The following is a 26,218-nucleotide window of genomic DNA, read 5'->3' on the forward strand; positions in this document are numbered from 1 at the left end:
ATTGATAAAAAGCATTACATATTTGTGATTACACCCTGTATTTCTTTTGTCTGCTGCCATTGCTTGCAGTACAATAAATACACCAACAGGTAGCGGTATTGAGCTAAATCGGTCTGACGAAGTCGCCAGATAAGTCGAAGAAGATGTCATTCAGCCATTACATTCTCCCTCAGCCAGGTCGAACCCGCTAGTGGTGGAGGACAAGTCATTACCAAGCAAGCAAAATGTTATCCGTGCGAGTTGCAGCAGCGTTGGCCAGGACCCTGCCGAGAAGGGCTGGATTAGTAAGTATTTCATTACAATAATCCATATCGCTCAAATGTTATCAGACTGCTTAATTTAGTGTGTGCATTAACTTTGCATATGTGAAGGGTAACGTCGAATAAAATGCCAACGCAGCAGGCCTCGTGCAAGCTCGACTTCCATTTAAAAAGATCTTCTAAAATATTTTCCGTGTGCATTTAAAAGTTGAATTCTGTCCGTCGCTCCTTGTATTGTTTCGTATGATTTTGTTGATTTTTGCCCTTGTGACAATGGATGTGCGCCGTGGTAGAGTTAGCACGCGAGCTAACGTAGCTTTTCGTTAGCAACCCATTCAACCACGCTTTGAAGGTCAGCTAACCTGACAGCCGCCGACAGGGCTGACACTGACTTACCCCTTCCTCATTTAGCATGCGCGTTCTGCAACAAATAACAGGAACGCTTGTAGCATCATAGTTATTTGCAATTAAATGCGTACAATTCATTTTAATCTCAGGTGTCCAAGGCTGTCCCAGCCGCCTGCGTTGGGGTCAACCACCTCCACACACACAGACCATGGCTGCAAAAGACTGGTAAGAACATTTGAATAACTAGTCAAAACATTTACCTTTTTGTCCCCTCATCCCTTTATTTTTATTTTTTTTGTAACACAAAACTTGCAATGGTTTTTTTCTTTACATATATGAAAATAACTGTTTTCGTTGGCCAAATTCAAAACATGCACGTAAACAATCATCACCAAAGTGGTGTTTAGAATTGCTAGAGCAGTCTATCTGTATGGTGGTCTTAACTCATTTATGTGCAGTATATGTCACTGGCAACATACTTTGAAAAATCAAATAGTTAATGAAGCTGTAAACAATAATGAAGCGAAACAATCACCTATCCCTAACTGGTTTTGAACTAGCATTAACATCAGTAATGTTGAACTACGGTTACCTTGAGTCTCTCTTGTTTTAAAAAGGCACGGCTGAGGTGTCCTCAATCCTGGAGGAGAAGATCATGGGAGCAGACACCTCTGCCGACCTGGAGGAGACCGGTCGCGTGCTGTCCATCGGTGACGGTATTGCCAGGGTGTACGGGCTGAGGAACGTCCAGGCAGAAGAGATGGTGGAGTTCTCATCTGGACTCAAAGTATGTTTGTAAAGAGCGAAGGCATATCTTTGCATTTATTTTACCAGAGAAAAATCTCAAGACCCCACAATATTGTGATTCAATAGTTTTTAAATAATTGTTTTCATGGTTCACTCCCCATATGTTTAACAAACGAGTAACAAGATCATCTGTGGTATAATCAACAACAATCAGGTTATACATATTGTGGTCTTACAGGTTAGGCTTCCATCAAAAATAATCAATAATAAAATGAATCCCCTGTTCTTACCCACTAGGGAATGTCTCTGAATTTGGAGCCTGACAACGTTGGCGTGGTGGTGTTTGGTAACGACAAGCTTATCAAGGAGGGCGACATTGTGAAGAGGACCGGTGCCATCGTGGATGTTCCCGTCGGAGAGGAGCTGCTCGGCCGTGTGGTGGACGCTCTTGGAAACGCTATTGATGGAAAGGTCAAAAAAGCCACGTATTACTTATTCTAGTAGTAATAAAAACATCATAAAAGACGGTCTCAAGTGGGACATTTGCTTTTCTGCAGGGTCCTCTGGGTTCTAAGATACGTAGGCGTGTGGGTCTGAAGGCTCCGGGTATCATCCCCCGCATTTCTGTGAGGGAGCCCATGCAGACTGGCATCAAGGCTGTGGACAGCCTGGTGCCCATCGGGAGAGGCCAGCGTGAGCTCATCATTGGTGACAGGCAGACTGGGTGAGTAGCCTTAAAATGCATCACATTAGCAATCAGCGATGGCCATTTGAGTAGCCTTAAAATTTATCACATTAGCAATCAGGGATGGATTTGCTCCATTTGAGTATTTTTCATTGAGAACAAAATATGATTACTTCACCTCTACAGCAAAACGGCCATTGCCATCGACACCATCATCAACCAGAAACGCTTCAACGAGGGTACCGATGAGAAGAAGAAGCTCTACTGCATCTACGTGGCCATCGGCCAGAAGAGGTCCACCGTGGCCCAGCTGGTGAAGAGGCTGACGGATGCCGACGCCATGAAATACACCATCGTGGTGTCGGCCACCGCCTCAGACGCGGCCCCCCTGCAGTACCTGGCCCCGTATTCGGGCTGCTCCATGGGAGAGTACTTCCGCGACAACGGCAAGCATGCCCTCATCATCTACGACGATCTGTCCAAACAGGTGAAGGGATGATGAGTCTGTAGGTTTGGAGTTCTTCCAAACAGCAGTTCTCCAACATTTTGGGTCTTTCTCAGGCCGTAGCCTACCGTCAGATGTCCCTGCTGCTGCGTCGCCCCCCCGGTCGTGAGGCCTACCCCGGCGACGTCTTCTACCTGCATTCGCGTCTGCTGGAGAGAGCCGCCAAGATGAATGACAACTTTGGCGGCGGCTCCCTCACCGCTCTGCCAGTCATCGAGACCCAGGCCGGCGACGTGTCCGCCTACATCCCCACCAATGTCATCTCCATCACAGATGGACAGGTAAGTCTTTCTGATGTCACTTAAGTTTTTGTTGGGCCTTTAGTAAACTTTTTGTCCTGCTTCTGCTGTAGATCTTCTTGGAGACTGAGCTCTTCTACAAGGGTATCAGGCCCGCCATTAACGTGGGTCTGTCTGTGTCCCGAGTGGGTTCTGCTGCCCAGACCAAAGCTATGAAGCAGGTTAGTAAACACCAAAATAACTTCTCTGGAATAACACGATGGCTCTCATTTAGTAGTAAGATGGGTTGTTTTGTTATTTAGTATTTTTTTAGGAAAACAATTTTTGGAATTATGGATTAAATTAAGCCCTGAGCAAGATGTATAATAGTTTTGTGTTTGTTTTGGGCATCCCTGCGTTGTTGTAGGTTGCCGGTACCATGAAGCTGGAGCTGGCTCAGTACCGTGAGGTGGCAGCTTTCGCCCAGTTTGGGTCCGATCTGGACGCTGCCACTCAGCAGCTCCTCAACAGGGGCGTCAGGCTCACGGAGTTGCTCAAGCAGGGACAGTACTGTGAGTGTTGGCCAAACGACTCCTCCTAGCTGCCTCTTTTTGGCTCAACCGGGCCCCTAATGTCTCTCCTTCCTTTCGTCCTTAAGGTCCCATGGCCATCGAGGAGCAGGTGACAGTCATCTACGCCGGCGTCAGGGGCCATCTGGACAAAATGGAGCCAAGCAAGATCACAAAATTCGAGAAGGGGTTCCTGCAGCACATTCTCAGTCAGCATCAAGACCTGCTCGCTGCAATCAGGTAAGATCTTGTTTGTCCCAAATGAGCAACTTTTTATTTGCTTTTGAAAACATTAAAATGTTAATGTTGACGTTTCAGGGCTGACGGCATGATCTCGGAAGCATCTGATGCCAAACTGAAGCAGTTAGTTCTGAACTTCCTGTCCAGTTTTGAGTAAGCAGGTTTAGCACTTGATATTCAGTGCCCCCCCCTCCCACCATTATGTACGTATGTGAACACGCTGAATGCCAAAACCTCCATGTACAGATTTGTCCCAATAAATGTCTACAAACCTCTCGAGTTGTTAATGTATTCTGATTGGCTCAAACAAAATCTAGAATACATGTAGATCATTTCACAGCATTAGTGATGAGTCCTGCTGTTCACAGTAGTAATCGGGAGGGGGGGGGGTAGCGACTTTTTGCTGTTTAAAGTATGTAAGGACCCATGTCAGGTTGGAGTCATGTTTAATATGAGAATAAATTGTGTAACAAATGAAAGTGGTTTTATATCATCTCTCGAGCACATAAAGGTTGAGTGAAAGATTTCCTATGAGCTTGAAATTCTTTTTTTTTTTTAAATCGTGTATAATACAATTTCTTTGTGTACAAATTATTTTAAATTCAAAAAAAATTACTAGGTACCTCCATTGTAGCATTATAATGTCCAGCAGGTGGCAGCACGTACAAATGTCATGGTATGAATATGCTCACTAATCATGATTAAGAATTTGTTTGAACAAACATAATATACACTGGCCACATCATTAAGTACACCTACACAATTACAATAATTTGTATTTCAATGGAAGCAGCTCTTTAAGGAAATATAGTCAGTGTCATACCACTCAATGGTTTTAATTAAGAATAACTTACCTTTATTGGAGATGAATCATAATAGCCATGAAAAGTTCATTTTACTAATTGAGAAAATGTACTATATTTCAATTAGATTAATTTTGAAGTTGGAGCTATAAGATAAGCAAAACAATAAAATCAAAATAGCGAATCAATGAGTTTCACTAACTTGAACCACTAAAATTGCAATACTTTCCATTTTTTTAAGTTATTGCTTCACTTATGTGGTGCACTGGGAACTATCACTCATGAGGTGAGTCATGCGGCATAGTGACTTGAGCTGTGCTCATAGTGCAATTGTGACATCAGGAGAGATCTCCAAGCAGAAGCACATGACCACACAAAGATGCTTCACACGCGCTCAATGAGTCGATCGTCTCGCAAAGCACTTGGTCACTGTCTCAACTGTTTGGCACTTAAATTTAATTAGCAGTTCCACTGCGCCAACCCAGTTGAATAACAACCAGACATGTATAAGTCACACATTTGCACCAGACTACACGCTCAGAAGGATTACATGACAGCATTTGTGAATCAATCTAATCATGTATCGGAAATGGAAGTGAAATTTCACAGAGAAAACAGTCGGTTAGGATTTGTTGATTCACATAAAACTTGCATCTCTGTTCTGCAAAAATAATTAGGTTTCACTTCAATATTCCATCTCTGCCTTTTACCGCATACATTTTTTATGCTTATTTTGTCTTTTACTGCCATATCCGTTTCACAGTCAGTCACGCAGAAAGGATTTCAAAGCAGTTTCTGTGGTTTGGATCGGAAGCTATTGTTGCATGTTTGCACGTTTCAAAGATAAGCTAGTTTCAGTCCAAGTCGGGAAGATACGTACATATAGACGGTAAATGTTCCTGTAAATGTGACCTCCTCAATGGGACTTTGCTGTGAATTTCTTAGGATCATGGCATTTTGTTCCAGACATCTTTAGGCTGACTTCCACGTTATCAAAAATAGTCTATTTAAGTGATTTTATCTTTACATTAGTTTGATAATCTTATGTGGGGAACCTATGCAAACAATATACAGGTCAAATACCTTTGGGGCTTATTTGGAAGACCATCCCAAAAAAGGTAATAATAATAATAAAAAAATCGGTTTTAGGTAGACTTTTTTTTTTAACAAAAACAAGACTTCTTTTATTTCTCACATTTTCAACAGCATTGTTCAGATCAGGGGTGGGGAACCTGCGGTTCCTAGGCCAGTTATGGACCATCAAAAGCGTTTTAATCTGGTCCGCCCTATAATTCTTAAACTAAAAATAAAACATTTGAGAAACTGGGATAAAAAAAAAATCCACAAGTGTCAAATAAATGACTATCAAAATACTTTTATCGTAAATCGCAACATATTTTCCTGAATTTAGTGTAGTCCTCGGACGACTTGAAACTGAAAGGTTTCGCACCCCTGATTTGCGCAACTTGAATGCAAGTTTGAAGAAAACGAAAAGATAATAAAGACACACATGCACGCACCTAATAAGCGGCACTTTATCGTCAACCAGGTGAAGTGCGAGCGCTGTTTTTTTTGGGGGGGTTGCCGATGTCTCCATGTACCGCCTACACAAAGTACATCCAAAAGTTGAGCCCCTCCTCACCCACCCCCTACGCAATCGGAGCTTTTCCTTTCAGCAAGTTGAGAATTATTTTGTATAAAATATACCATTCTTGGTCTTTGGCGCACATCTTTTAACGAACGCATGTCACAGACATCTTATTTATATATTTAAATTATGGATAAAATGCAGTAAAAGCGAGTCAGCTTTCAAATGAAATATCAAGATCAACCTAAATTGTACTTTGCAGGTGATCTATTGAAATACAGTACACATCCTCCTGTTCAACGTTTCAGCACTTTTTGCACAACTTGCTGTTTTTGCTTCTTTCTCAATGCAGCTACAATTAACTGAAGTCTCCATCCTTGATTGAAATTTGCCTTAATTTATCATTGTCTATAAAGGCCAAAAGGTGAGTTAAATAAGTGCTGGTACAATGTACTGTTATGATGTCACATTATCTTGGCGAGTATGCTAGATACAACTATTGATGAGCCTTGGTGAGTTCTTTGTGTACAATAATTTAACAAGTGAACACAATTGTGTCTGTCACACGATGTGATGTAATGTGTTGTACGTGCTAGATGGATGGAGTTGATGCTTTATTATCATCTCCATCTTAAGTTCACTATAATCACAGTATTGGTCCATACACTGACCAAACACCTGTTGTGAAAATTTCCATTGACTTTTGCAAGAGTTGTGCCCCAAGTATTGAAACATCAAACTGTTGGACATGTGGTTAGGTACTCCTGTAAAAGTTGCAGTGCATTTTAGGTTCGTCCTTAAATTACACCCAAAAACCGGACTTACCCCTTTTTATGTATGGCGTACGCCTCCTTTATGGACAGTGGAGGTTTATAAAGGTGCCAAGGTCTCCTTTACAAGCCTGCTTGCAGCGAGCACACAAGAGTCCCATTATATTCACAGCAAATGGAATTTCATTCCTCCGTGAGACACGCCATGGCACGCTGTTGTAAAACGTCCCTCCTGCTAGGCAGCATCAAGTGAATAAAAGTGCATGTGCTGCCTCCCTACCCAAACGTTCCTCCTGCCGGGGTCATTCTGTGAGGGGAGGTGGGGTCGTTCAGTCAGTGCTGCCATAGTGGTTGGAATTGGCTGGGTTGTCATGTAAACCGGTGTGCTGGCCTCCTTCCTCCTGGGACACGCCCGCCACGAGGGGCTGCCGGAAGAAGTTGGACACACCGAACACCTGCAGGAAGACAACTTGTCAACCCCAAAACACTAAGTACTCTGAACTCAAACAGAAGACTAAAGGACTGATTCTACTCCTGTCCTGAAATGTGCTTAACTACAAAAGTCAAACAACAAAGGGGTGGAACTCACCGTGAAGGAGGCCACAGCGCCGCCCTGCAGGAGGCCGGCAAGTACGTCGGTCCAGTGGTGCTTGTAGTCGGACACGCGGGACAGACCCACGTAGACGGCGGTGGTGAGAAGAAAAAACTGCACGGTGGGCCGTAGAAGCCTCGCCCACTTAGTCTTCAGCCTGGCATGGATGTACAACTGGCGATGGCAGAAAGTCATTTCATTGCTTTAAATTAGACATACAACGTTATTGTCAATACAGGCGTGCTTTCATTTACAAGAAGGGCACTATTATTTGTGGCCCTAACCCAAACGATGAAACTGTGTGGAAATTGATCTGGCACACTCATCACTCCAAAATCAGTGTTTGAAGTATTATTACATCCCATATAGTGGACCAAAAGGATCTCACTTGTTTTAAATACAAGAGATTTTACTTACGGCAAGAAACAGCATACAGTACATGGAGAACGATGAATGACCAGAATAGAAGGACAGCCTACAAAAGAAGTCAAGAAAAATGTCATAATGAGAAAATGCTCACGTTGTAATTGGGAGACGACTTTAGAAGACATATACAGTATGCAGTCATGAGAGCGTAGTGATGTTTATACCTGGCTTCCTCCACCAGGAACTGGTCCCCGGTACAGGTGATGTTCTCCACGTATCCACCAGCTTTGCAATTGATGAGATCCCACCTGGGCTTGCACACGGCAAGAAAGTGCGGCCGCAGACGCCCCACGGAGTACTTGGCGATGTCCGTCAGCGACTGGTTGGCCGCCGCCCCGAATAAGTAGCAGCCCACGGCGTTGTAGACACTCGCTGTGTATTTGTGGCCAAGCGTCTTGCTCTTGGTGTGGGACAGGTAGATAGAAAGACACTCCCCACAGATGATCTAGGAAGAAAACATGAGCGCAAGGGGAACAATGGATGCTGCCACCAAAATTACAGATTTTTCTCTGCTTACAACAATGAGCGTGAAGGGGATCATGACCCCCCCAAGGAGCTGGTAGGAAATGGTGTCCTCTTTGAGGGGGTAGCGGATGGACTCGTCATCACAGAAGAAGCCTCGTTTGAACGGGCTATGCTGAGGAGTGAGGATGAAGAATGGGAGTCCCACTGATGGAGGACAAGAGGGGACACAAACATGGATTATAGAACATTTACTGGAAAATTTACTGGTGTGCTGTTCCAACTTTGCTAAGCACGTGGGGTGAATTTAATTATGTCATTTGTTGTGTTAAATTATGCTTAATATCTAATGTGTTGGCTTTCATTCAGAGATACTTTAATCTCATGTAGAGAAGTGAGGGAAAGGAGTTTAGTACAAATGCGGGCCACTTTCAACACAGAAAGTCTGCTTTAAATGAGTCGTGTGGTGGTAATTTGGCCCTGCGGTGATATTACAAAACATCTGATAACAGAATGAGAAATTGGATGACGTGATTTAACAGCAAAATACACAAGTACATACAAATGAGGGAAATAACAGCAATTAGTCACATGGAACAAAACTGACTGTTGTAGATACAGACAGCACATAGTAAAGTTAGTGCATCCATTCTGATGGTGCTGCAGGTTTCTTATGATTACAAAGCAAATACAGTAGTGGACTAAAAATATAACTTGGGCCTGGAAAACTCACAGAGGCACACACAAGGCGGAACATTTCCACTTCCCTGTCTGCAGTTCCCCACATCAAGCTGTGTATTTATATATAAGCTGTTAACGCCGATCAGTTTATTAAAATATACTAGGAGAAATTGTAGTTTTCTTTGCTACTTCTAGAAAAAGAGTTAAGGCTAAATTAAAAAGTGATCACATTCACATACCGAGTATGAGACAAGTTATGTCCAGCAAGATGTATAGAATCCCAGAAACTTCAAACATGTTGCCTTCTTTTTGTTATTAAAAGGGGGGAAAAAAATCAAGAATAAAACTAAAGTCCTGTAGTCTTATTCGATAGAACACACCACCACCTTCATGGTGGAATCCGAACGAAAACAGGGCGCTTTCAATAAACACAAAAACCAAAGTAATGCAGTTAACTCGCCGACGCGTGGACAGCTTCACGCCATTTAAAGTTGTCCCGGAGCATCTTTCCCTGGTCGCCTTTAGGGAGCGTTTACCGGTGTGCCACAGAAACCAGCACGTTACTAACGTTGTGATTAATGACGCCTTCGCGTTCTGCTGGGAAACCAAAAACTCGCGACAGTCACTCCAGACACGTGACGTTAAAAGTAAAAAAAAAGGCATATATTGGATATTCTAGATGTATTACGTGACATATATTACTCCAGTTATCAATTCCTGTTCCGTGCCCAAATCTAATTTGTTACGTTGAACAAATAAAAGAAGAAAATATTGTTCTGAGCTTTCCGTTTTTTGATGTACACTGAAGCCGACACAATATACGGAAATGGAAAGTCAGAGTAGCCAATCGGCTGCCAGTCCTGCCCTCGGACGATGGCGAACACGAGGCCCCGCAAGGAGGCAAGGAGGTTGCCTGTCATTCATTCTGAGCTATTGTAATGAGGTTTAGAGGAGCCACAGTGTTATTAGAAAAAATGCTACCGTTGCACTTTGTTTGATTAGATTTCACCTCGAGGGCATTCCACTCGTGTTTCCCATCGTGTTTTCCGTTGTGTCCCAGTGTCAGTTAAAAGCATAAGAGGCCCTTAGTTTATGACAGATTTTCTACAGCAGTTTGAATGAGAACTATGAGGAGATGCATCATTAAAATATTTTTCACTATTTCATTTTCCCTGTTTGTTTTGAACACGGCGCAAAACAAAGATGTACTTGGTTGTCCCAAGTTGAGCCACCTCCCTGGTTTGTTCATAGCAGTAGTGATGGTCATCCTCCTACATATTCTAGCTGTCTGACAATATCAACCATCTCATCTTCCTCACAGCCTACAATATATTTTCAACATCACCGACACCGCCCTCATCTGGCTACAGTCTTCATCAACAACTGCTCCAGATATTCCTTACCCACCTCCCAGTCCCAATGTGTGCCCCAGGGCTCAATACTTGGTCCCTGTGACTTCTTCCGCTACCGTGTCCCAGTTGACCAAATCATGGTGTGAAGCTCTCAAGTTCCACTGCTACACTGATTACGTCCCGTATCCTCCTCCACCTACTCTACCATGTCAAACCTTCTCTGTGAAATTAAATCTTGGATGCAAGCAAAGCAAACTCAACCCCTCCACTGCCACATTGTAATCTCCAATAGTAACCCCTCCTGGCTTCAAGGAATCTGTTGAAAATAGCTTTCTTTCTTGGGAAAAACATTGCTCTCCTCCACCCTATTCACTGTTGCAGAAACCCTGATTCATACCTTAATCACTTCCTGCAGTCTTCTGTTTTTTTATTTGTTTTCATCCTGAACATGTTTTATTTGCGTTTTTGTGTTTTGATTTTATAAACTAAAATATACCTGTAAAGTAATGCTATTATCTCATTTAAAAACACTACAGAATTTTGTGTTGTTTTTCAGGGGTAGGCTTCCATTCATTTTAATGGTGAAAGATGATTGGAGAATCAAATTCAATTTGGCTCGCAAAGCATTACTATATAACACACATCTCCGTTAATCCGAGTACAAAATTAAGAGTTCAATGTGCAGCCCTTCATGAGCGTCTTCCATTCCTTTCGAGGTGCGCTTGGATGTCAGCTTTGAAGAGCAGCTCTCCCAGTTGGCCGTGCGAGGCCTCGCTCATGGCCTTGGTCCGCATGCACATCTGGTACTTGTCCGGCGGCAGCTCATCGCTGCACATCTTCTCGTGCCACAAGTGGAAGAGACTACGTGACGGGGCTCGCACCACCATCAGTTTGCTGTGCAGGTACTTCCTGTAGAGGTGCACGTCCTCCAGCCCCCAACCTTTAATGCTGCGGTCAAAACCACCTGCAAAGGATGTGAGCGTTTAAACGGTGAACAGGAAAGTCCCCAAGCACCACAGGCATGAATTGACTTCCCTGTCCGTGTTACTTTGTTTTATTTCTCCTTTATTGTTTGCACACATTTCCTGCAGTCGTTTCATAATGTGGTTTAACTGTCACCTGCAATACTTTATGAAATCAATTATGACATCAGGGAGGGAAACAAGGACATTGAGTAGGAATGATATTTATTATTGTTCTAATTTTTTTTTTCCTAAGGTCTTCCACCCTAATAAATGACTTGATCTTATAAATGAGGAATACAGTCATTTTCTTTTATATCAATATACTGTCAATAAATATTCACTCTTGTTTCCATTTCATGTAAATACATTAATACGGTAATGTAGCATTTCTTCATCATGTTGATGAGTCATTACCTATGTTGAGGAAGTCCGACCTGTACTGGCATGTCATCCCAAAGCCAAAATCTCTCCAGAAACCTGTGTCGCGACTTATCACCTGAGACAAAAAACAGGAGTGAAAATAAAATAGAATAAATAAATAGATAAACCGCCCTTCACAGGTTCCAGGTTTTTAGTCACGCTATTTTGTGGATACATATATATGCAATTCTACTTTTGTCTACTAGATGGCAGTGTTTAAAACTGGGTAAATTAAAAAAAAAGGGTTTCAAGATCAGCTCCTTTTTATTGTAGATATTAGAAAAGCATTATTGAATGTCTTAATCAACTTCTCATTGTCTTTAGAGACTTATAATAATATTAATATTAATATTAATAAGTGCCATAAATGCTATGAAACATGCCCAGAGACTGTTTAAAAAGTGTATTTCTACTTTGTACATCGTGGTTTTCAGTTATTGGATCATAACCTCCAAAAATGGAGCGGAGCATGGTTCCTTTCTCATCCATTGTCTTTTACTCACCAGTTGTTCCTGGATAGATGGTACATGAGTGTAATTACTGTAGATGATAGATGGATTGTACTGGCTGAAGAGGACTGGGTAGTACACCTTTTTGCCTGCTCAGAAACAAAGAATACTTATTAAAGACTAAAGTTTTTTTTTTTTGTCAAATGTGCAAAGAGCACCCACCAGGCTCTGCATTGAGGCGACAGGAAGTCAAGAAGTCCGCTGTGAAGTGGATGTCTACGTCACAGAAAAACATCAGGACGTTTTGACTTCGCCTCCAGGCTCTGGCACCCACTTCTAAGCCCCGCCCACGTGAGAACTCCTCTTTGAGCTGGATCAGCGTGAAGCTTCTGAAGCGGGTCTCCCTGGAGAAGGAAGCTTTGCATCAGAACTGGGAACTGTGTGTTAAGACCTATTGCCCAAATGTAAGCAAACATCCAATTATTCTAAAAAAGGTGAAGTCTATGTCACGTAAGCTACCTGGTTGTCTGATCCAGGATGGCTTTCACCTGGTCAATCTGCTCATGGCCAAAGTAGACCACTGTGAGATGGACCCTACCATCCTGCTGGATGCACACCTCTCTGCACAACAACAAAAAATCACAAGTACACACACAAGAACATAATCACCATCAACAATGACATTTGATGTGAATTTTTCCCGCAATTTACCTGAAGTTGTGAACAAAATGGCGGAATGTTTCCGCCCTCTTGGAAAGCGGTACAATGATGTTGATGAGCATGCTGCGTGTGTCCACTTGCTCGCTCTTCACTTTAACCAAAGGCCCGAAAGGCCTGAAGAGAACCGTCTTGGCGTAGTCCCGCGCCCCGTCGCCTTTGAACATCAACTCGTACACAGTACCTCGGTCCCGTTCGGTGCGGGTCAGCCCTGTGAGTACAACAAAACACTTATGCACCGAACAAAGGAATTTGATCATTTAGGACGCTATAGATGATCACCCTCGATGAAGTCTGACGGGGAGAAAGTGCGTTTCCTCCTGCTGGTGTCCACGTGTTGCTGAGGTCCATTGAGGACATGCAGTGCTGTCTCCACACTGCCTATCAGCTCATCTCTGCAGTCCTTCCTCACAGGCCTCTCCATGGGGTGCCTGGTCAGACCCGTCTCCAACTGGTACACCCTGAGGGGACATGCCCACTTACCATACACTAATATGGTAATCCGTATTACCATTTTGATGAAAATGGATGATTCATCATCTTCTTGAATATATTTTTTACACAAGTGGGGCTACATTCTAAAACTAAAAACAATGCAATATGCATGCCAGGTTAATTAGGTGTTCCTACTTTACCTCCGCAGTGTAAAAGTATTAAATGGGATTAAGACGTATTCATTGAGTAGCGTCACGCCCGTGTTGACCTCGGCATGGTTCAGCTGTGAGCGGAAGAACTCCTGGAAGGACACATTTGGGACAATGGAGGGAATGGACTGAACACAAAAACAATATAACAGTATTCACAATCATATATTCTTTATCCTCAGAGGAGCATGACTACTGTTATTGATGAGCTGTGACTTCTCAATGTATACATCTGTCTGAGACTGCTCCCTGGTGGCCAAGGCAAGCACACCAGAAAGAGCAACAGAATTGCCATTCATTTTTATGCAGTGTAACAAAAACTGTTAAGTCTTTGGACTCTACTGTAGATTCCTTTTAAGCGCAATATTATGGAGTGCTATTTCTCCTCATTAAAATACAAATTAATGGGGGTGGGACACCTACGATGAATTAATGCTATTTCCATGTCAATGAGCAAAGATGATTTGGAATATAAACAATTCGAGTTCAAAATGAACCTTGGAACCACATAAGGCCCCCGGGTCATAGCTTTGCCATCTCTAACATACGGCTCCATCCCAACATTCCTACCTTCAGGTCGGACTGCGTGGGGGTTTTGTGCAGACTCTCCAGGCCCTGAGGCAGAATGCCTTTAATTTTGGCTTTGTCCAGTGACTCCTGGAGCTGGAGAGTCCGCTCCTGGAGAGCCTCCTTGAGCTGCGCTATCTGCTTGCCCAGGCTGTCAATGTAATGCCTGTGGGAGTCTTCCCTCTCCTGGAGCAGCGCCATGTAGCCTTCCTTGCTGGTGGTCCCCGACGACCACAAGGGGTCTCGCCGGGGGTCTCTGGATGAAGGTCTGCAGACCAGCAGGTAGAACAGAGCCGCACAGCAGCAGAGGCCTGCTGCCACCAAGCCCACCCGGGCCAGCAGGGCCAGCAGCCATCGTTTAAACATGGCTGTCCTTCAGTTTGAAAGATGACCACACCAAAGTCATGTGAATATGCAAAAACGAACTAAGAATTGATCCATACTATAACTCCTGGAATCATTGTTTGGATATAACTTGGTTGATTTGGACCTTTTTCATAGAGCAGCATCTTCGCAAAGTGTGACTTTTTTTAGCAGAATCCAGCACAGATGAATGAAGCTCCTAGAATCACAGGAAAATATCATTTCAAAACTTTGCAAATGAACAGTCAATTTGAGGGAGAGTGTTTGTATTTTATTAAGTGTACAACTTGAGGTTTTTTTTAAAATTTATCTTCATCTTGTTTTGAGTAAAAAAATAGTTGCACGGTATTTATTCTGTAATTTTTTGTTGTCTGTGTAGAACTTTTGGGCTAATACCATCATTTAAGTTGGAACAACATTAAATCTAGATTATTTTTAAATATTCTTTAAAATAATTTTCACATTCGCAAAACTCAGTCTTTTGAAGCCTTGCAACTTTTTTGTAAATTAATTAGTTGTTTTTACACTTCGTTCCGCTAACATATATTAACAGGCACAATTTTATTTATTTATGTATTTATTTAAATACACACAGACACAATGGCTGCTCGTCTACCATCTTTTAATGCAATACTACTGTGTAGAATGACAGTAAAAAGCACTAGAAATCATGCTCTCACTTGTTGAAAGTGCAAACCTGCCCTCTGAATCTCAGAAACAAGCTTGTCTCTGTGTATTTGTGTGCATGTGTGTGTGTGTGTGTCTGTGTGCGTATTCCCATCATTGGTTTATTTGCAGCACAGTTGCGTCTTTATTGCACAGGTAGAGGCCAATCCCATGAAAGAGCTGCCTATGTTTCCACGTCCACTCCCAGTCCGTGTGTGTATGTGTGTGTGTGTGTCTACGAGAGAAGTGTGTTGTGAGTACAGATGCATGCATGCATGTGTTCTTCTAATGCACTTTTACCCTTGGAAAAGATTTGAGAATTAACACTAGAAAACATAGTCTCTTTCTGGAATCTTAACAAGCAGTAAATTATAGTGTCTCTCAGACAAACATGACAGCACACATTCACTTTTTCACATTCTTAAGCTCATGAGTTGTAAAAAAAATACTTGTACTCACTCAAGTAATCACCTAGCATCCAATTCCTCCTCCTCCTCCAAAGCATGTGTTGTGAGAATTTTTGGTTGTAGAAATAAAGGTGGGAAGGTTTGAAGTTACCCTGAAGGAGCAAAGTTAGCTTGCATCCTCCTCCTCTCTCATTTAGTCACCACCTACCACCACCACCCCCAGCAGGACCTCCCACCAAAATGTTCTTCCGTTCCAGCCTCACCCTCAAACAACATAAATAGCAGTCTAAAATGTATGAAAACATAGATTAACTGAAGCGGATGTAGATATTCAATTGTTTGGTCTCATGATTTAAATGCTACAATCACATAAATTGTACTGCTCCTTCTGATGTGCCTACCTTGGCCACTAGGCGGCAGTATAGTACAGTTCTAAACTGAGATTCCTGAGTACAAGATCATTTTTTTCATCTGACGGTGGCGCAACTTGCACTCCTGTCCAGACAAAATGAAACTGTTGGAGACAGACACGTAGATTTAATGTTGCTTCCAGTCATTTACAACAGTTACTTTACAAAAAGTGGACAATTCTATTTGCACATGAATTGCACAGTGACACACCTTGTTTAGATGAATTCATTCGTGCTTTGTGACATTTGTGCTCAGCTTAGGCAGTGTTTTGCTGAAGGAAAAAACTGTGGAATGTAAAATACAGAAGCACCAGTAATCACTTGAGAGGGTGCCTCTGGGGTGATCTGTCTTATGTAAAGTGCATTTGTCTTCGAGATAGAACCACACAGCTGTTGTAGTCCCGGGACACTTCATTAGGTACACCCGCACAATCTACCGAGGTCCAATATAACATTGCTAAATTGAGCAAAAATGCTCCATTTATATATATATATATATATATATATATATATATATATATATATATATATATATATATATATATATATATATATATATATATATATATATATATATGAGATCTCTATAGATGGTGATGATGTCAGGGACAACAAAAGCACTGAGGGTCCATTTAAATGTAAGAAAAAACAATATGATCATGTTTTATATTTTATAATATATATTCTATTTTTATTATTGTTTTAAATATAATGTATTTTGTCTTTACATATTTTATGGTAAATTAAAGCTATTATTGATTTTTTAATTCTACTTTATTATCATAATTATTTCAAATATTCAAATTGAAATAGTACATTTTAATGAGTATCCTTTTAATAACTAACTTTAATAAAGAAAATTGTAGTCAATATCATAATGTAGTGGGATAAAATGTGTAAATACCAAATTTCTTTTATATATATATATATATATATATATATATATATATACCTGCTGGGGGTGGTGTTTTTTTTCCATAATATTGAGCAATCTCAATTGCTAGAAATAGATTGAAAATGTAAACAATACAATAACTAAATAATAATAATAATGATACATATTTTAATTTGATTTCCTAAAAATCTAATGGTTTTGGACACGTGAAGATTCCATCTAACGAAGACTTTATGTTTATTCCCTACAAAGATTGAATTAATAAAAAAAAAAAAAAAAAAAAAAGTTGTTGTGCATGTAGGACAAATTTGTTATACCTCCTCTGTGTAACATTGTAGTTCAAGTTATCATTAAAACAAAACACTGTATTTTTTCATTTTTGATTCCTAGTATGTCCTTGCTCCAGTGCTTTGTTCTCTTCAAAGGTAGTCTTCTTCACAACATGTCGACATAATAATGCTCTTGTGCAAGTGTCTTGAAAGTCATCGATTAGGTCAACAAAACACAAAAATTGCTGTTGACCTCCCGTGAGGGGAAAATGAGATGATGTGTGAGTGGACAAGATTGAAAGAAGCGCAGTTGGAGGGACGCGTAGGTGGCCGCGCATAATCCCCACACCAGAAGGCGCCGAGCCGACATGTTCCAGTCTCGGGGGCGGTTGCCAGGCAACAGCATCCCACACCAAGAGGGACATGTTATTTCTTTTCTGGGTGCTCAGCTCACCCCAAGTGTTGTCGTGTTGTTACCGCAGCCGTCGAAGGTTGAGCCTCCCGTCATGTCATGTGGCGGTAACTTCACCGACACCGCTCCGGCCGAAGCGTGAAGCGACTTGTTGGGTTATACGAGTTCGTCCAGAAGGGTGCCGATGCTGTGGTGCTCAGGGGGGCCGGCGATGGGCTTGTTGCACATGGGGCAGACGCAGCGTACCTCCAACCACTTGACAAGACACCTGTGTGTAAAACAACTGGTGAGCCTTAAAACCCGTCAGTTCATCCAAGAAGTGGTTCTCGGGGAAGCCAACAAAGGATTCATTGATTCATTTATACAAAAGCAACCAAGTTGATGGAAAATTTATACTTGATTATTTCATTTCTTCCAGAGTCAAATACAAGACAATTTTTGGCATATCAATTACTGTTGTGAATGGACAAAAATACACAAACTATAGTGCATCTTACAGAGAAGCTCAAAATGATGTCATCATTACTTGTGGAAACTTCCCCCGACAAAAGACACAATGGGAGTGGACGGCGAGACTGTTTTTAGCCGTTAGCGGCGGAAGTTACCGAAATCCTAAAGCAGCACAACTGAGCTTCTTTGATGAGCTTTTTCTAAAAATAGATTTGCATAACAATGGAGGTAAATGAAAATTTGTTTCATGGGTGATTTCCTGCTTATAACAAAGACGGGTGTGACATAACAACCACAAAAAAAAACCACACACACACACACACAGTCTGTACTTGTGTACTCACTTTCGATGGAAAGCATGTTGGCATGGCAACACTCCCAGCTCGTCTTTCACTTTAAAGTCCTCCAGACACACCGCACACGTCTGCTGTTTGAATGACAGACAGCACCCTCAGCACGCTCCGACCCATTTACATCTACGGCCATTTCATTCTTACCCCGTGCACGTTCAACTTCTTTGGATCTCCTTTCAAAACAACCTGTAGATTCACACGAGACATTCATTAAACATACTTCCATGACAGTCAATGGAAAAGACAAACTGTTGAGTCTACCTCTCTGTATCCAAAGCGCTCACTCTGGGCCTGATGTCGAAGTTTGCTATTGGAGAAAAGATGAATTGAATCCATGGAATCCAAACGCCACCCCACAAAAAAAAGAAACAATGGAGAGATGCTTATCAGTGCGCAGGCTGTGTCTGATTAAGCAGCTATTTTTATATTATTGACACACACAGACAGTACACACAAGATTGTGAGACCAAATGCCGTCTTGTCGAGTGACCGTTTCAAGAAGGGAAATAACAATTATTGGCTGTTTTTGTCATTGGGCTTATTGTTTTGGCTGATTGCTTTTTTTAGCGAACCTCCATGCGTAACAATGTGAGGATGCAGCTTTCATATGCATGTGGGGTTCCCATGTCGAGAGGCCCATGAGAAGTGGGTTAAGCGTGGAAGGGGGCATGATGGACATTTCTACAGCTATTGTGTGCGAGAATTCAAATTGGAAATGTCCTCATTACCAGTTCTTATTGGATAAAAACACGTGTGTGTGTGTGTGTGTGTGTGTTAAGACTTGTATTTTTTGGTCCTGGCTTTCCCACCACGTAGCACGCATGAGATTGGGAAGGAGGGATAACGGGAAAGCTACCCCCTACCCGACCGACAAAGACTGGCATTCATCACATGAATCAGTCGCTCTGTAAATGAAGCTTTCGCTCGCACTCCTTGCCTGCTCCACCAGCAGCATGTTAATATACGCACAGGAAGTGACTCACCACTGATGACTCACGACGAAGTGATCAAACAAGGTTTTTATGAGGGAGCTACTTGAGAAACAATTGAGGGGTCGCTATGGCTTTTAATAGCTTTACTTGTGACAAGTGTAGCTGATGGTGAAGGACATGATTTTATTTTTATCCATCGATCCATCCATCCATCCATCCATCCATCCATCCATCCATCCATCCATCCATCCATCCATCCATCCATCCATCCATCCATCCATCCATCCATCCATCCATCTGTATTTGTGATGTTTTCCCTGACCCTGACGTGACCGTCCATTTGTGCATTGTGTGAATTAAATGGATTATGTATCCTTTACCATATTCGGATACCCAGTAGCCTTAAGGAAATGTTCTGTGTGTGTGTGTGTGTGTGTGTGTGTGTGCGTGTGTGTGTGTGTGTGTATGTATGAACTACCTCCGCTTTATTTATTTTCTGCATTTTCCCCTCAGTTATGTCAACATCGCACAGGGTGATAGTTCTGCAGGAGGCTTCCTGTTGCCTCACTTCCTGTTCCCCCCCGTCCCGATCTTTCCTTCTTCAAAGAGTTAACAAAACTGTAAAACGTTCAACAGGGTGTCCTCACCTGATGAAGTAACAGCAGAAGATGAGGCTGAGGATGAAGACGAAGATGCCCGTGCCGAAGATGACCATGTAGATGTTGAGCGGCAGGTCCTGGAAGGTGATGGGTGGCATGGCGCACGATTTGTTGGAATAATCCAGAACCAGACCACAGAAGCAGCCTATGTGAGGACAGAGACACCCCTAACAGAGTTCAAATCATATCGACATAATAATGACACCTAATTGGGTGAAGATACAGAGCCACACCACTGTTATCATACCAAAGCTTAAAGGTAAGCAGAGCTGCATTGAGTTTTGTTGAATGCACAAATTGACATCGGTAATCATCTCTGTGTACGCCTTGTCCCACACAACAGCCCTTCAGACTGAACAAATCATTGTTTTCAAGTCTTGAACTCCGCCACAAACAGATGGTGTTTCCATTGCAAGTGCCCTCCTTTGTCTCATCACGCCTTACTTTGATGCTCAATTCCTGTGTGCTCTTTGCTCAAGCAACAAAAGAGAATGTCGCCGTATCGCCAAGGTTACAGGAAGAGAACTGCGGGAGGAGGGGAAGGCATTCGTAGCTGGCCTTGTGTTACAAAAGTAATATGTTTGAACATCTAAACCTGTTCACAATAATTGCTGATTTCCTGACAGAGGCACAAAAGACAGAAGCACGCCTGCCGATTGCAAAGACTGTCAAAATGTCACAGCTGGGCTTTGTCCATACAGTTGAGAGACATGCATGGGCCAATGATTAGATGGATGAATACATGAATGCATGAGTGTACACAAGGGTTAGAATACTGAAAGAAATAGTGTGAATGATGGACAGACGTGGAGGAATGGAGAAATTACAGACAGGCAGAATGTGGAGAACAGTAGCGGACTTTGAAGGAAAACCTGATTTACGCATTTCGAGCAAGAAAGGTAAGACGAAGGAAGGTGGATGGATGGATGGATGGATGGATGGATGGATGGATGGATGGATGGATGGATGGTAGTTCTCACAGAGATCATTGAAATAATAAACAATAGTGGGCCCAAAAGCCTACCCTGGGGCACACCTTTTGAGACACAAAGATAAGAAGGAGACGTGAATGATGGATGCATGAACCGGATAGATGGGATGAAGATAAATGCCAAAAGCAGAATGAACAATGATGAAAAGGAGAGAGGATAGATGAATGGACAGCAACATTTTCATTCCTGAGGTATTGTTTTCTTTGTACTCTGTTTTCATATTGATCATGGTCTCATCCCCCCCCCCCCCAACCAAAATAACATTCCATGTGGCATTTGACTCCCTCCTCTCCGCCAAAAATGAAGCCCAGAGGGGATCGATAGCGACGCCTCTGCACTCCATTCTGTCTGAACGAGCTATTAATCAGCACTCGTCAGCGTCCTGCTGCCGACTTCCGCCACAAGAAACAACTTCATTACCCGACGCGAGGATGCGATCACCCTTGGCAACGGCGTGCACACATGCAAATAAATTAACAGACGAGCTGATGACACCTGCGAGCCGACTACAAACGCACTCCGTAAATCTGGGTCAAGCGTACTGCTCGTTCTAACCTTATTGCTGCTGTCTACACGCGTCAGTGCACGCATGTTCTTCATCCACGTTTGCGTGCACGGGGAGCTATGAATGTTAAATGGGTCATTTTCATGGTTGATGTGGAAATGACTAGGAATTAAGAGTAATGTAACAGGACAACTCTTTTCGGCCTAAGTCGACATCCGTCCAACTGTAGGAGTTTGCCGTTTTAAAACTAGCAAGATTTGAATGTAGCCTCAATTCAATTCACTAAATGGGCAAAGTAAAGGTGAAGAACCCAATCCTGAAAAAGCTTTTTTTGCCCTGGTGGTTTTACTGACCTATATATGGACAACACTAGGGGCGTTGCTATAGGGATAACATTAGCAAAAAGAATGATCCAATAGTCATTTTTGCATGCTAGACATATTACGGTGGGAAAGCCCCCGTGTGATTACGGATCTCCTCAAACAGCTCCTGGCGGGGTTTTGTCCTATTTTACACACAAAACTGCTGGGGTGAGCACCAAAGACAGCATCAAATATTCAACAGTTCGCTTGGGGAGGAGGAGGAGGATTGTCAAAGGCTGCTTTGCTTGCTACAACAAAGTAGGTTGAACCCAAAGCATAGTGACATAAGATTTTGTTGACACAACATGTGATATTTTATACGGAGCCATGTTGCCACTATGAAGGGAATGTACACGAATAAACGTGTCTTCTGATCCTAATAATCCTCACGTTGCTGTTTGCGGTCATTGGCTTGTCAATACTTTTCATACTTAATACAGAGTGGTGATTTTCTTTGTGAGCTTAATGAATCCATCCAGTTGGTGCTCAAGGTGAGCAGTAGCCCTTGTCAGCAGACTTTGGGGTGAGAGGTAGGTTGCATCCTATAACATGGCACAAATAGACAAACAGCCATTCACACATATTAACACCTAAACTTAGCATGGCTGTTTTTTTTTTTTGGAAGACGCAAGCAGCTTGGTTCATAGAACCTAAAAAAATGCGAGGCAGTTATCCTGGTATATAAGTGTGCCACATTTCTTGTTTTATAAAACCACAAGTGATCATGGATCAATAAGACCCCCCCCCCCCCCCCCCGGCAGGATGTCATTCTTTTGCCACTTTAAAAACAGGAGGGGACTTGAGCAACACAAAGGGACGAATTGTTCGTGTCCAAACAGCAGCAAGACTGCTGCGCCCAAAATGAAGCAAGCTGATTCATGTGGTTGTTATTCAGCATCATCTTATCATCATTTCACGGCAAGAGCACAATTAAGAAAACAATGAACAGATTGTCTGCATGGCTTTTTAGCTCTTTTTTTGTTTTGAAGCTGCACTACATTTGATGCTTACCGTTGCACCACTGGGAGGGGTGCATCAATGCATCGGTGGTCGGGGGGGTGGGTGAGGGGTCTCTTTCTTGGAACGTCCAACTGCTGTTTCAAACAAGCGGATGACAGACCTCAACAAAGTGCCCGGCAGTTAAGACGAGGTCATCCAACAAAGTCAAGAGCAGATGAAGACAAGCGTGCACGATCCAAGCTGTATCGTCCTCTGCTTCGTCCACGCTTGACCACTCCGCAAAGCGCGAGGAGGGTGGGGGGCGTCAAGTTAGTCGTCCAAGGTCTATTCGTCGTCACGCTAATTCCTCATACGGACGGAGAGACCATCAGCATCTGTGGGGGAGACTGGAACACTGTCTCGATTTTTTTTTTCAGCTCCCGCCCTCTGCCTCCCCCTCTCTCCCCCGCGGGGACAGTGACGTGCATGGGGACCATTGTGCGTGCACGTCGTCTGCACTCACGAAGTGTTTCCCGACATCCGAGGTCGACTTCCTCTTTTACTGGCTCGAAATTGGACAAATACTCCAATCAACTTATATCGTGTATCATCGCTTCTCAAGGGGTTAAGAATCAGATGTGCACCCTCCGCCCCATTTTCAAAAATATTACCTCTAAATTAGATTTAAAAAAGAAACAATTTTAGATATATAATATACAATTCATTTCAAGGAATACCTGCAATGTTAAATTATCCGGTTCAGGTTCTTTTTGACCCACTAAGAATTAAGGGGAAAAAAAAAAATCAAACTAATGTGAGTGCCCACGAAATTCAACCTTTTAATGACAGAGAAATTTCAGAAGAAATAGATCTGCTCATAACCGCTGAAGTTTCCCGCAAAAACGGGCGTGTAGCTGTAAATCAGCTTTAAGGCCTCCTCCTTAAGGTCATCAAACTTATGTAAACTTCTCCTCCCTGCAAAAAAAAAAAAGCAGAAATGAGATAAATGTGATTCTTCTATTACTAAAAGCTTGCACATGATAGAACACTATAATAAATACTTGAAGACCAATTGTCAATCAGTGTGAATATGCCCTGCGATTGTCTGGCGGGTCAGTCGGCTGGCATAAGCTCCAATTCACCCTAATGAGGACAAGCGCTACAGAAAATGGATGGTTGGACGAAGCAAGTGAAACTAGTTCCAAAACGAGGTCAAAAGCCGACCTGCCATTATTGCTTGTTTGATCTCATTAGGAGGCTGACCTTCATTGACAAAAAACTGGGCCAGGAGTGACGACAGCTGGACGGCGTGAGGAGAGTGGGGAAAGCTCAGTGTGTGGTCCCACTGAAAACGGTTCACCTCTGGATGCCACTGCACCCCGTAGAAGGGAAATTTCTTGCCTACAATTACAATATATGAACATTGTTTACTTCACATTCACCAATTGGACATAATTATCGGAACACCAACACTGTCTCCAAGGTGCATCTGGGTAACATGATTGGTTTTTCACAAACCTTCGATGGTCGAGATGAAGTTGACGCCATTTTCACCAACATTTGTAGAGACCAAGGAGAAGAAATCCATCAAATCTTTGTTTTGCTTGAAGGCCTGGGTACAACATAATATATTAATTATAGTCGTTAGGTTAAACAAGATAAGTGGAAGAGTGTTTTGTTTTTAACAGCTATGATTCCTCCTACTCATTTTCGAGCATCCATTTTTATTTTTTTTTTTCAATTTGTTGGTTTTTTTTGTTTGTCTGTTTCATGGACTTAGATATGACACTTTAAAGTGCTTTTTGTATTATTTATTTTTTCCCTATTTTCATGTTTTAAATATGTTCGAAATTAAGATATATCAATTAAAAAAAAAAAAAAAAAAACAGCTACTTTTACTGCAAGTCCATAATGATGAAAATGACCAGTGAGAGGTTCTCTTTGCAAAGCTTTCATCAGCTCCTTAGGGAAGCCATCAAACATGCGACTGGAGAAGGCCGCTGTAAGAAAGGAATAAAAGACAAATTAATGAACCCAACACTCGAGCCGGACCCCAAATTTGATCTTTGTACCATATACTGATGCACGATATGAGGTGATCAGACAAATAAGCAACAAACCTTGTGTTAAGTTGAGAGGCAGTGCCACATTCACAGCTGTGGCTCTGGTCAGCAGGTTGTGGCCAGACACCAGGACTGTGAGAAGCTGCATGCCCAAGCACGTACCCCACACTGGGAAGTAATCTCCTGCCTCATTGGCCTGTTATGTCCACATAACATACATAAGGAAAAGAAGAGCAGGCCAGACTCCGAAATGTACTCAAGCATTGAACGTGGTCACGTTTTAGGTGGGTAACGATGAAAGTAAAGCTCACAATAGGCTACAAACCTTGAGAGCGAGTTGATAAAAAATCTTTGACACCCTTGCAAAGTCAGACGTCTCAAGATTGGAGGCGCCGCCGATGAGAAGGAGACTGAAATGCAAATCACGAGTCAGAGCGGGATGTGTCAGTTGACTGGTGATGTGATTAACGTTTGCTTACCCATTTATCCTGCTAAAGATGTTTTCATACTGTGGGGTGGTGAGCGTCAGTCTGTGTGGGTAAAGATGAAAAGAAACACCAAATGGAAGATTTCAAATATGATTTGAAAGTGTTCTCAACTGACTTGATGGGCATCACTCTGCTGCCTGCAGACTCAATGTACTTGACATAGGAAGCGGGTATGTATGTGCTCCCGTATTGTTTCATCGCTGCATCTGAAACAATCTGAGTCAAAATACCTGCAGGGAAACAAAAGAAACATAAAAAAATCAACTGTGGTATGGAATGTTTGTGGCTGGAAATATTTTTCCTCACATTATAAAGACGTCCAAATACGATGTGTAAGATGTGTGTCTGTTTTCAATTTGATGTTTTTTTAAGATTTTGAATTTCAAGTTAAATTACAACTTGAAATGTTTCAACTTTTGGATTTAAATTCACTTCATTAATGTGTCGGAATTTTCAATGAGATTTTTTAAAATCCACTTTTTTTTACATTTTGAGGCTCCTGCATTTAAAAGCAGTTTCAGTACTAGACTTGCCCATCTTTTACTACACACATGAAATGTGAATATTTAATCACATTAATTTTCCAACCAAATCAATAGCAACTCTCTCTAACTCCAGCACGCCCGGGACCCTCGTGAGGATAAAGCGGTTCGGAAAATGGACGGATGGATGGAATAGTAAGATACTCGTGAGCTAGGAAAACAGTGCCACCTGTTGGACGATGTTGGTTGCAGTACCGCGCAGTCACCACTTGCTGTTCTTGTACTTACCAATAACGGGTCTGTCATTCACAATGTTCTGTTTGCGTCCAATCAGCTTGGCCTCGTGAGAACAAAAGTATCCCCAAACAAAAAGAACACCAAGAAAAGAGCACAATTGCATTGTGAACTTGGATTCAATTCAAATGAATCAAAAGTCTTTCAACAAATTAGCACTGGTAGAGGTCTAAAAGTTCTGCCGACGTTCTGTTGAATGAGGAAGTCAAATGTTACTAATCACGTGGACATGTACACTAATAAGTGTGGACTCTTTAGGAGGAAGGACA

At 42.3% G+C, this 26,218-nt stretch overlaps 5 protein-coding genes across 9 annotated transcripts; 1 reads left to right on the plus strand and 4 right to left on the minus strand.

Annotated features, from left to right (window-relative positions):
• Nucleotides 1-119: 119 nt before the first annotated feature.
• Nucleotides 120-4,051, plus strand: LOC148397722 (ATP synthase F(1) complex subunit alpha, mitochondrial-like). Its single transcript, XM_088375088.1, has 11 exons — nucleotides 120-284; nucleotides 758-833; nucleotides 1,226-1,395; nucleotides 1,653-1,826; nucleotides 1,913-2,079; nucleotides 2,227-2,527; nucleotides 2,602-2,826; nucleotides 2,898-3,005; nucleotides 3,191-3,335; nucleotides 3,422-3,572; nucleotides 3,651-4,051. Exons 1-11 carry the CDS (start codon nucleotides 225-227, stop codon nucleotides 3,727-3,729), a joined length of 1,656 nt encoding a protein of 551 aa, XP_088231214.1. The 5' UTR covers nucleotides 120-224; the 3' UTR covers nucleotides 3,730-4,051.
• Nucleotides 4,052-4,811: 760 nt separating this feature from the next.
• On the minus strand, nucleotides 4,812-9,640 carry LOC148397723 (phospholipid phosphatase 1-like). The gene is made up of 7 exons (XM_088375095.1): nucleotides 9,134-9,640; nucleotides 8,269-8,420; nucleotides 7,916-8,196; nucleotides 7,743-7,800; nucleotides 7,323-7,499; nucleotides 7,014-7,188; nucleotides 4,812-6,864 (listed from the first exon to the last, which is right to left on the minus strand). The coding sequence occupies exons 1-6, from the start codon at nucleotides 9,189-9,191 to the stop codon at nucleotides 7,063-7,065; spliced, it is 852 nt and encodes a 283-aa protein (XP_088231221.1). The 5' UTR covers nucleotides 9,192-9,640; the 3' UTR covers nucleotides 4,812-6,864; nucleotides 7,014-7,062.
• An 818-nt stretch (nucleotides 9,641-10,458) lies between these two features.
• LOC148397724 (chondroitin sulfate N-acetylgalactosaminyltransferase 1-like) lies at nucleotides 10,459-16,343 on the minus strand. Of its 3 annotated transcripts, none has more exons than XM_088375091.1 (11): nucleotides 15,497-16,343; nucleotides 14,499-14,570; nucleotides 14,012-14,319; nucleotides 13,433-13,533; nucleotides 13,080-13,258; nucleotides 12,792-13,008; nucleotides 12,600-12,701; nucleotides 12,303-12,484; nucleotides 12,135-12,229; nucleotides 11,626-11,707; nucleotides 10,459-11,210 (listed from the first exon to the last, which is right to left on the minus strand). In XM_088375091.1, exons 2-11 carry the CDS (start codon nucleotides 14,515-14,517, stop codon nucleotides 10,936-10,938), a joined length of 1,560 nt encoding a protein of 519 aa, XP_088231217.1. In that variant the 5' UTR covers nucleotides 14,518-14,570; nucleotides 15,497-16,343; the 3' UTR covers nucleotides 10,459-10,935. The 3 variants fall into 3 exon arrangements, with proteins under 3 accessions (XP_088231217.1, XP_088231215.1, XP_088231216.1); XM_088375089.1 differs by having other exon boundaries at nucleotides 14,012-14,376; XM_088375090.1 differs by having other exon boundaries at nucleotides 14,012-14,381.
• A 100-nt stretch (nucleotides 16,344-16,443) lies between these two features.
• rnf122 (ring finger protein 122) lies at nucleotides 16,444-23,317 on the minus strand. 3 transcript variants are annotated; one of them, XM_088376795.1, is made up of 6 exons: nucleotides 22,695-23,317; nucleotides 19,813-19,969; nucleotides 18,495-18,540; nucleotides 18,378-18,419; nucleotides 18,225-18,307; nucleotides 16,444-17,698 (listed from the first exon to the last, which is right to left on the minus strand). In XM_088376795.1, exons 1-6 carry the CDS (start codon nucleotides 22,717-22,719, stop codon nucleotides 17,587-17,589), a joined length of 465 nt encoding a protein of 154 aa, XP_088232921.1. In that variant the 5' UTR covers nucleotides 22,720-23,317; the 3' UTR covers nucleotides 16,444-17,586. The 3 variants fall into 3 exon arrangements, with proteins under 3 accessions (XP_088232921.1, XP_088232920.1, XP_088232919.1); XM_088376794.1 differs by lacking the exon at nucleotides 22,695-23,317 and adding an exon at nucleotides 20,072-20,311 and having other exon boundaries at nucleotides 18,225-18,304; XM_088376793.1 differs by lacking the exon at nucleotides 22,695-23,317 and adding an exon at nucleotides 20,072-20,305.
• Nucleotides 23,318-23,437: 120 nt separating this feature from the next.
• gghl (gamma-glutamyl hydrolase like) lies at nucleotides 23,438-26,202 on the minus strand. Its single transcript, XM_088376790.1, has 9 exons — nucleotides 25,944-26,202; nucleotides 25,289-25,403; nucleotides 25,165-25,215; nucleotides 25,011-25,095; nucleotides 24,743-24,881; nucleotides 24,516-24,622; nucleotides 24,141-24,234; nucleotides 23,886-24,023; nucleotides 23,438-23,597 (listed from the first exon to the last, which is right to left on the minus strand). Exons 1-9 carry the CDS (start codon nucleotides 26,053-26,055, stop codon nucleotides 23,479-23,481), a joined length of 960 nt encoding a protein of 319 aa, XP_088232916.1. The 5' UTR covers nucleotides 26,056-26,202; the 3' UTR covers nucleotides 23,438-23,478.
• Nucleotides 26,203-26,218: the final 16 nt, after the last annotated feature.

This window comes from Syngnathus floridae, chromosome 5 (assembly GCF_059516105.1).
Source record: "Syngnathus floridae isolate MCC-2025c chromosome 5, RoL_Sflo_1.0, whole genome shotgun sequence".
In the NCBI taxonomy this organism is placed as follows: domain Eukaryota; kingdom Metazoa; phylum Chordata; class Actinopteri; order Syngnathiformes; family Syngnathidae; genus Syngnathus; species Syngnathus floridae.

Excerpts from the sequence above, each read along its gene's own strand:
- LOC148397723 (XM_088375095.1), bottom strand. The coding sequence starts at position 9,191 with ATGTTTGAAGTTTCTGGGATTCTATACATCTTGCTGGACATAACTTGT. Across the intron at positions 7,500-7,742 it reads ACTGTATGCTGTTTCTTGCC|TTGTACATCCATGCCAGGCT; the intron begins GTAAGTAAAATC and ends TGCCATCGCCAG. Across the intron at positions 7,189-7,322 it reads GCGCTGTGGCCTCCTTCACG|GTGTTCGGTGTGTCCAACTT; the intron begins GTGAGTTCCACC and ends GTCTTCCTGCAG.
- LOC148397722 (XM_088375088.1), top strand. The coding sequence starts at position 225 with ATGTTATCCGTGCGAGTTGCAGCAGCGTTGGCCAGGACCCTGCCGAGA. Across the intron at positions 2,080-2,226 it reads ATTGGTGACAGGCAGACTGG|CAAAACGGCCATTGCCATCG; the intron begins GTGAGTAGCCTT and ends TCACCTCTACAG. Across the intron at positions 3,573-3,650 it reads GACCTGCTCGCTGCAATCAG|GGCTGACGGCATGATCTCGG; the intron begins GTAAGATCTTGT and ends TTGACGTTTCAG.
- rnf122 (XM_088376793.1), bottom strand. The coding sequence starts at position 20,138 with ATGATTACCGATGTCAATTTGTGCATTCAACAAAACTCAATGCAGCTC. Across the intron at positions 18,541-19,812 it reads TTCTGCTGTTACTTCATCAG|CAAACTTCGACATCAGGCCC; the intron begins GTGAGGACACCC and ends TTTCTCCAATAG. Across the intron at positions 18,420-18,494 it reads AGCGCTTTGGATACAGAGAG|GTTGTTTTGAAAGGAGATCC; the intron begins GTAGACTCAACA and ends GTGAATCTACAG.
- LOC148397724 (XM_088375089.1), bottom strand. Across the intron at positions 12,702-12,791 it reads CATTTTGTTCACAACTTCAG|AGAGGTGTGCATCCAGCAGG; the intron begins GTAAATTGCGGG and ends GTTGTTGTGCAG. Across the intron at positions 11,211-11,625 it reads GTCGGACTTCCTCAACATAG|GTGGTTTTGACCGCAGCATT; the intron begins GTAATGACTCAT and ends CATCCTTTGCAG.
- gghl (XM_088376790.1), bottom strand. The coding sequence starts at position 26,055 with ATGCAATTGTGCTCTTTTCTTGGTGTTCTTTTTGTTTGGGGATACTTT. Across the intron at positions 25,404-25,943 it reads GAATGACAGACCCGTTATTG|GTATTTTGACTCAGATTGTT; the intron begins GTAAGTACAAGA and ends GTTTCCCTGCAG. Across the intron at positions 24,623-24,742 it reads GCCTCTCAACTTAACACAAG|CGGCCTTCTCCAGTCGCATG; the intron begins GTTTGTTGCTTA and ends CCTTTCTTACAG.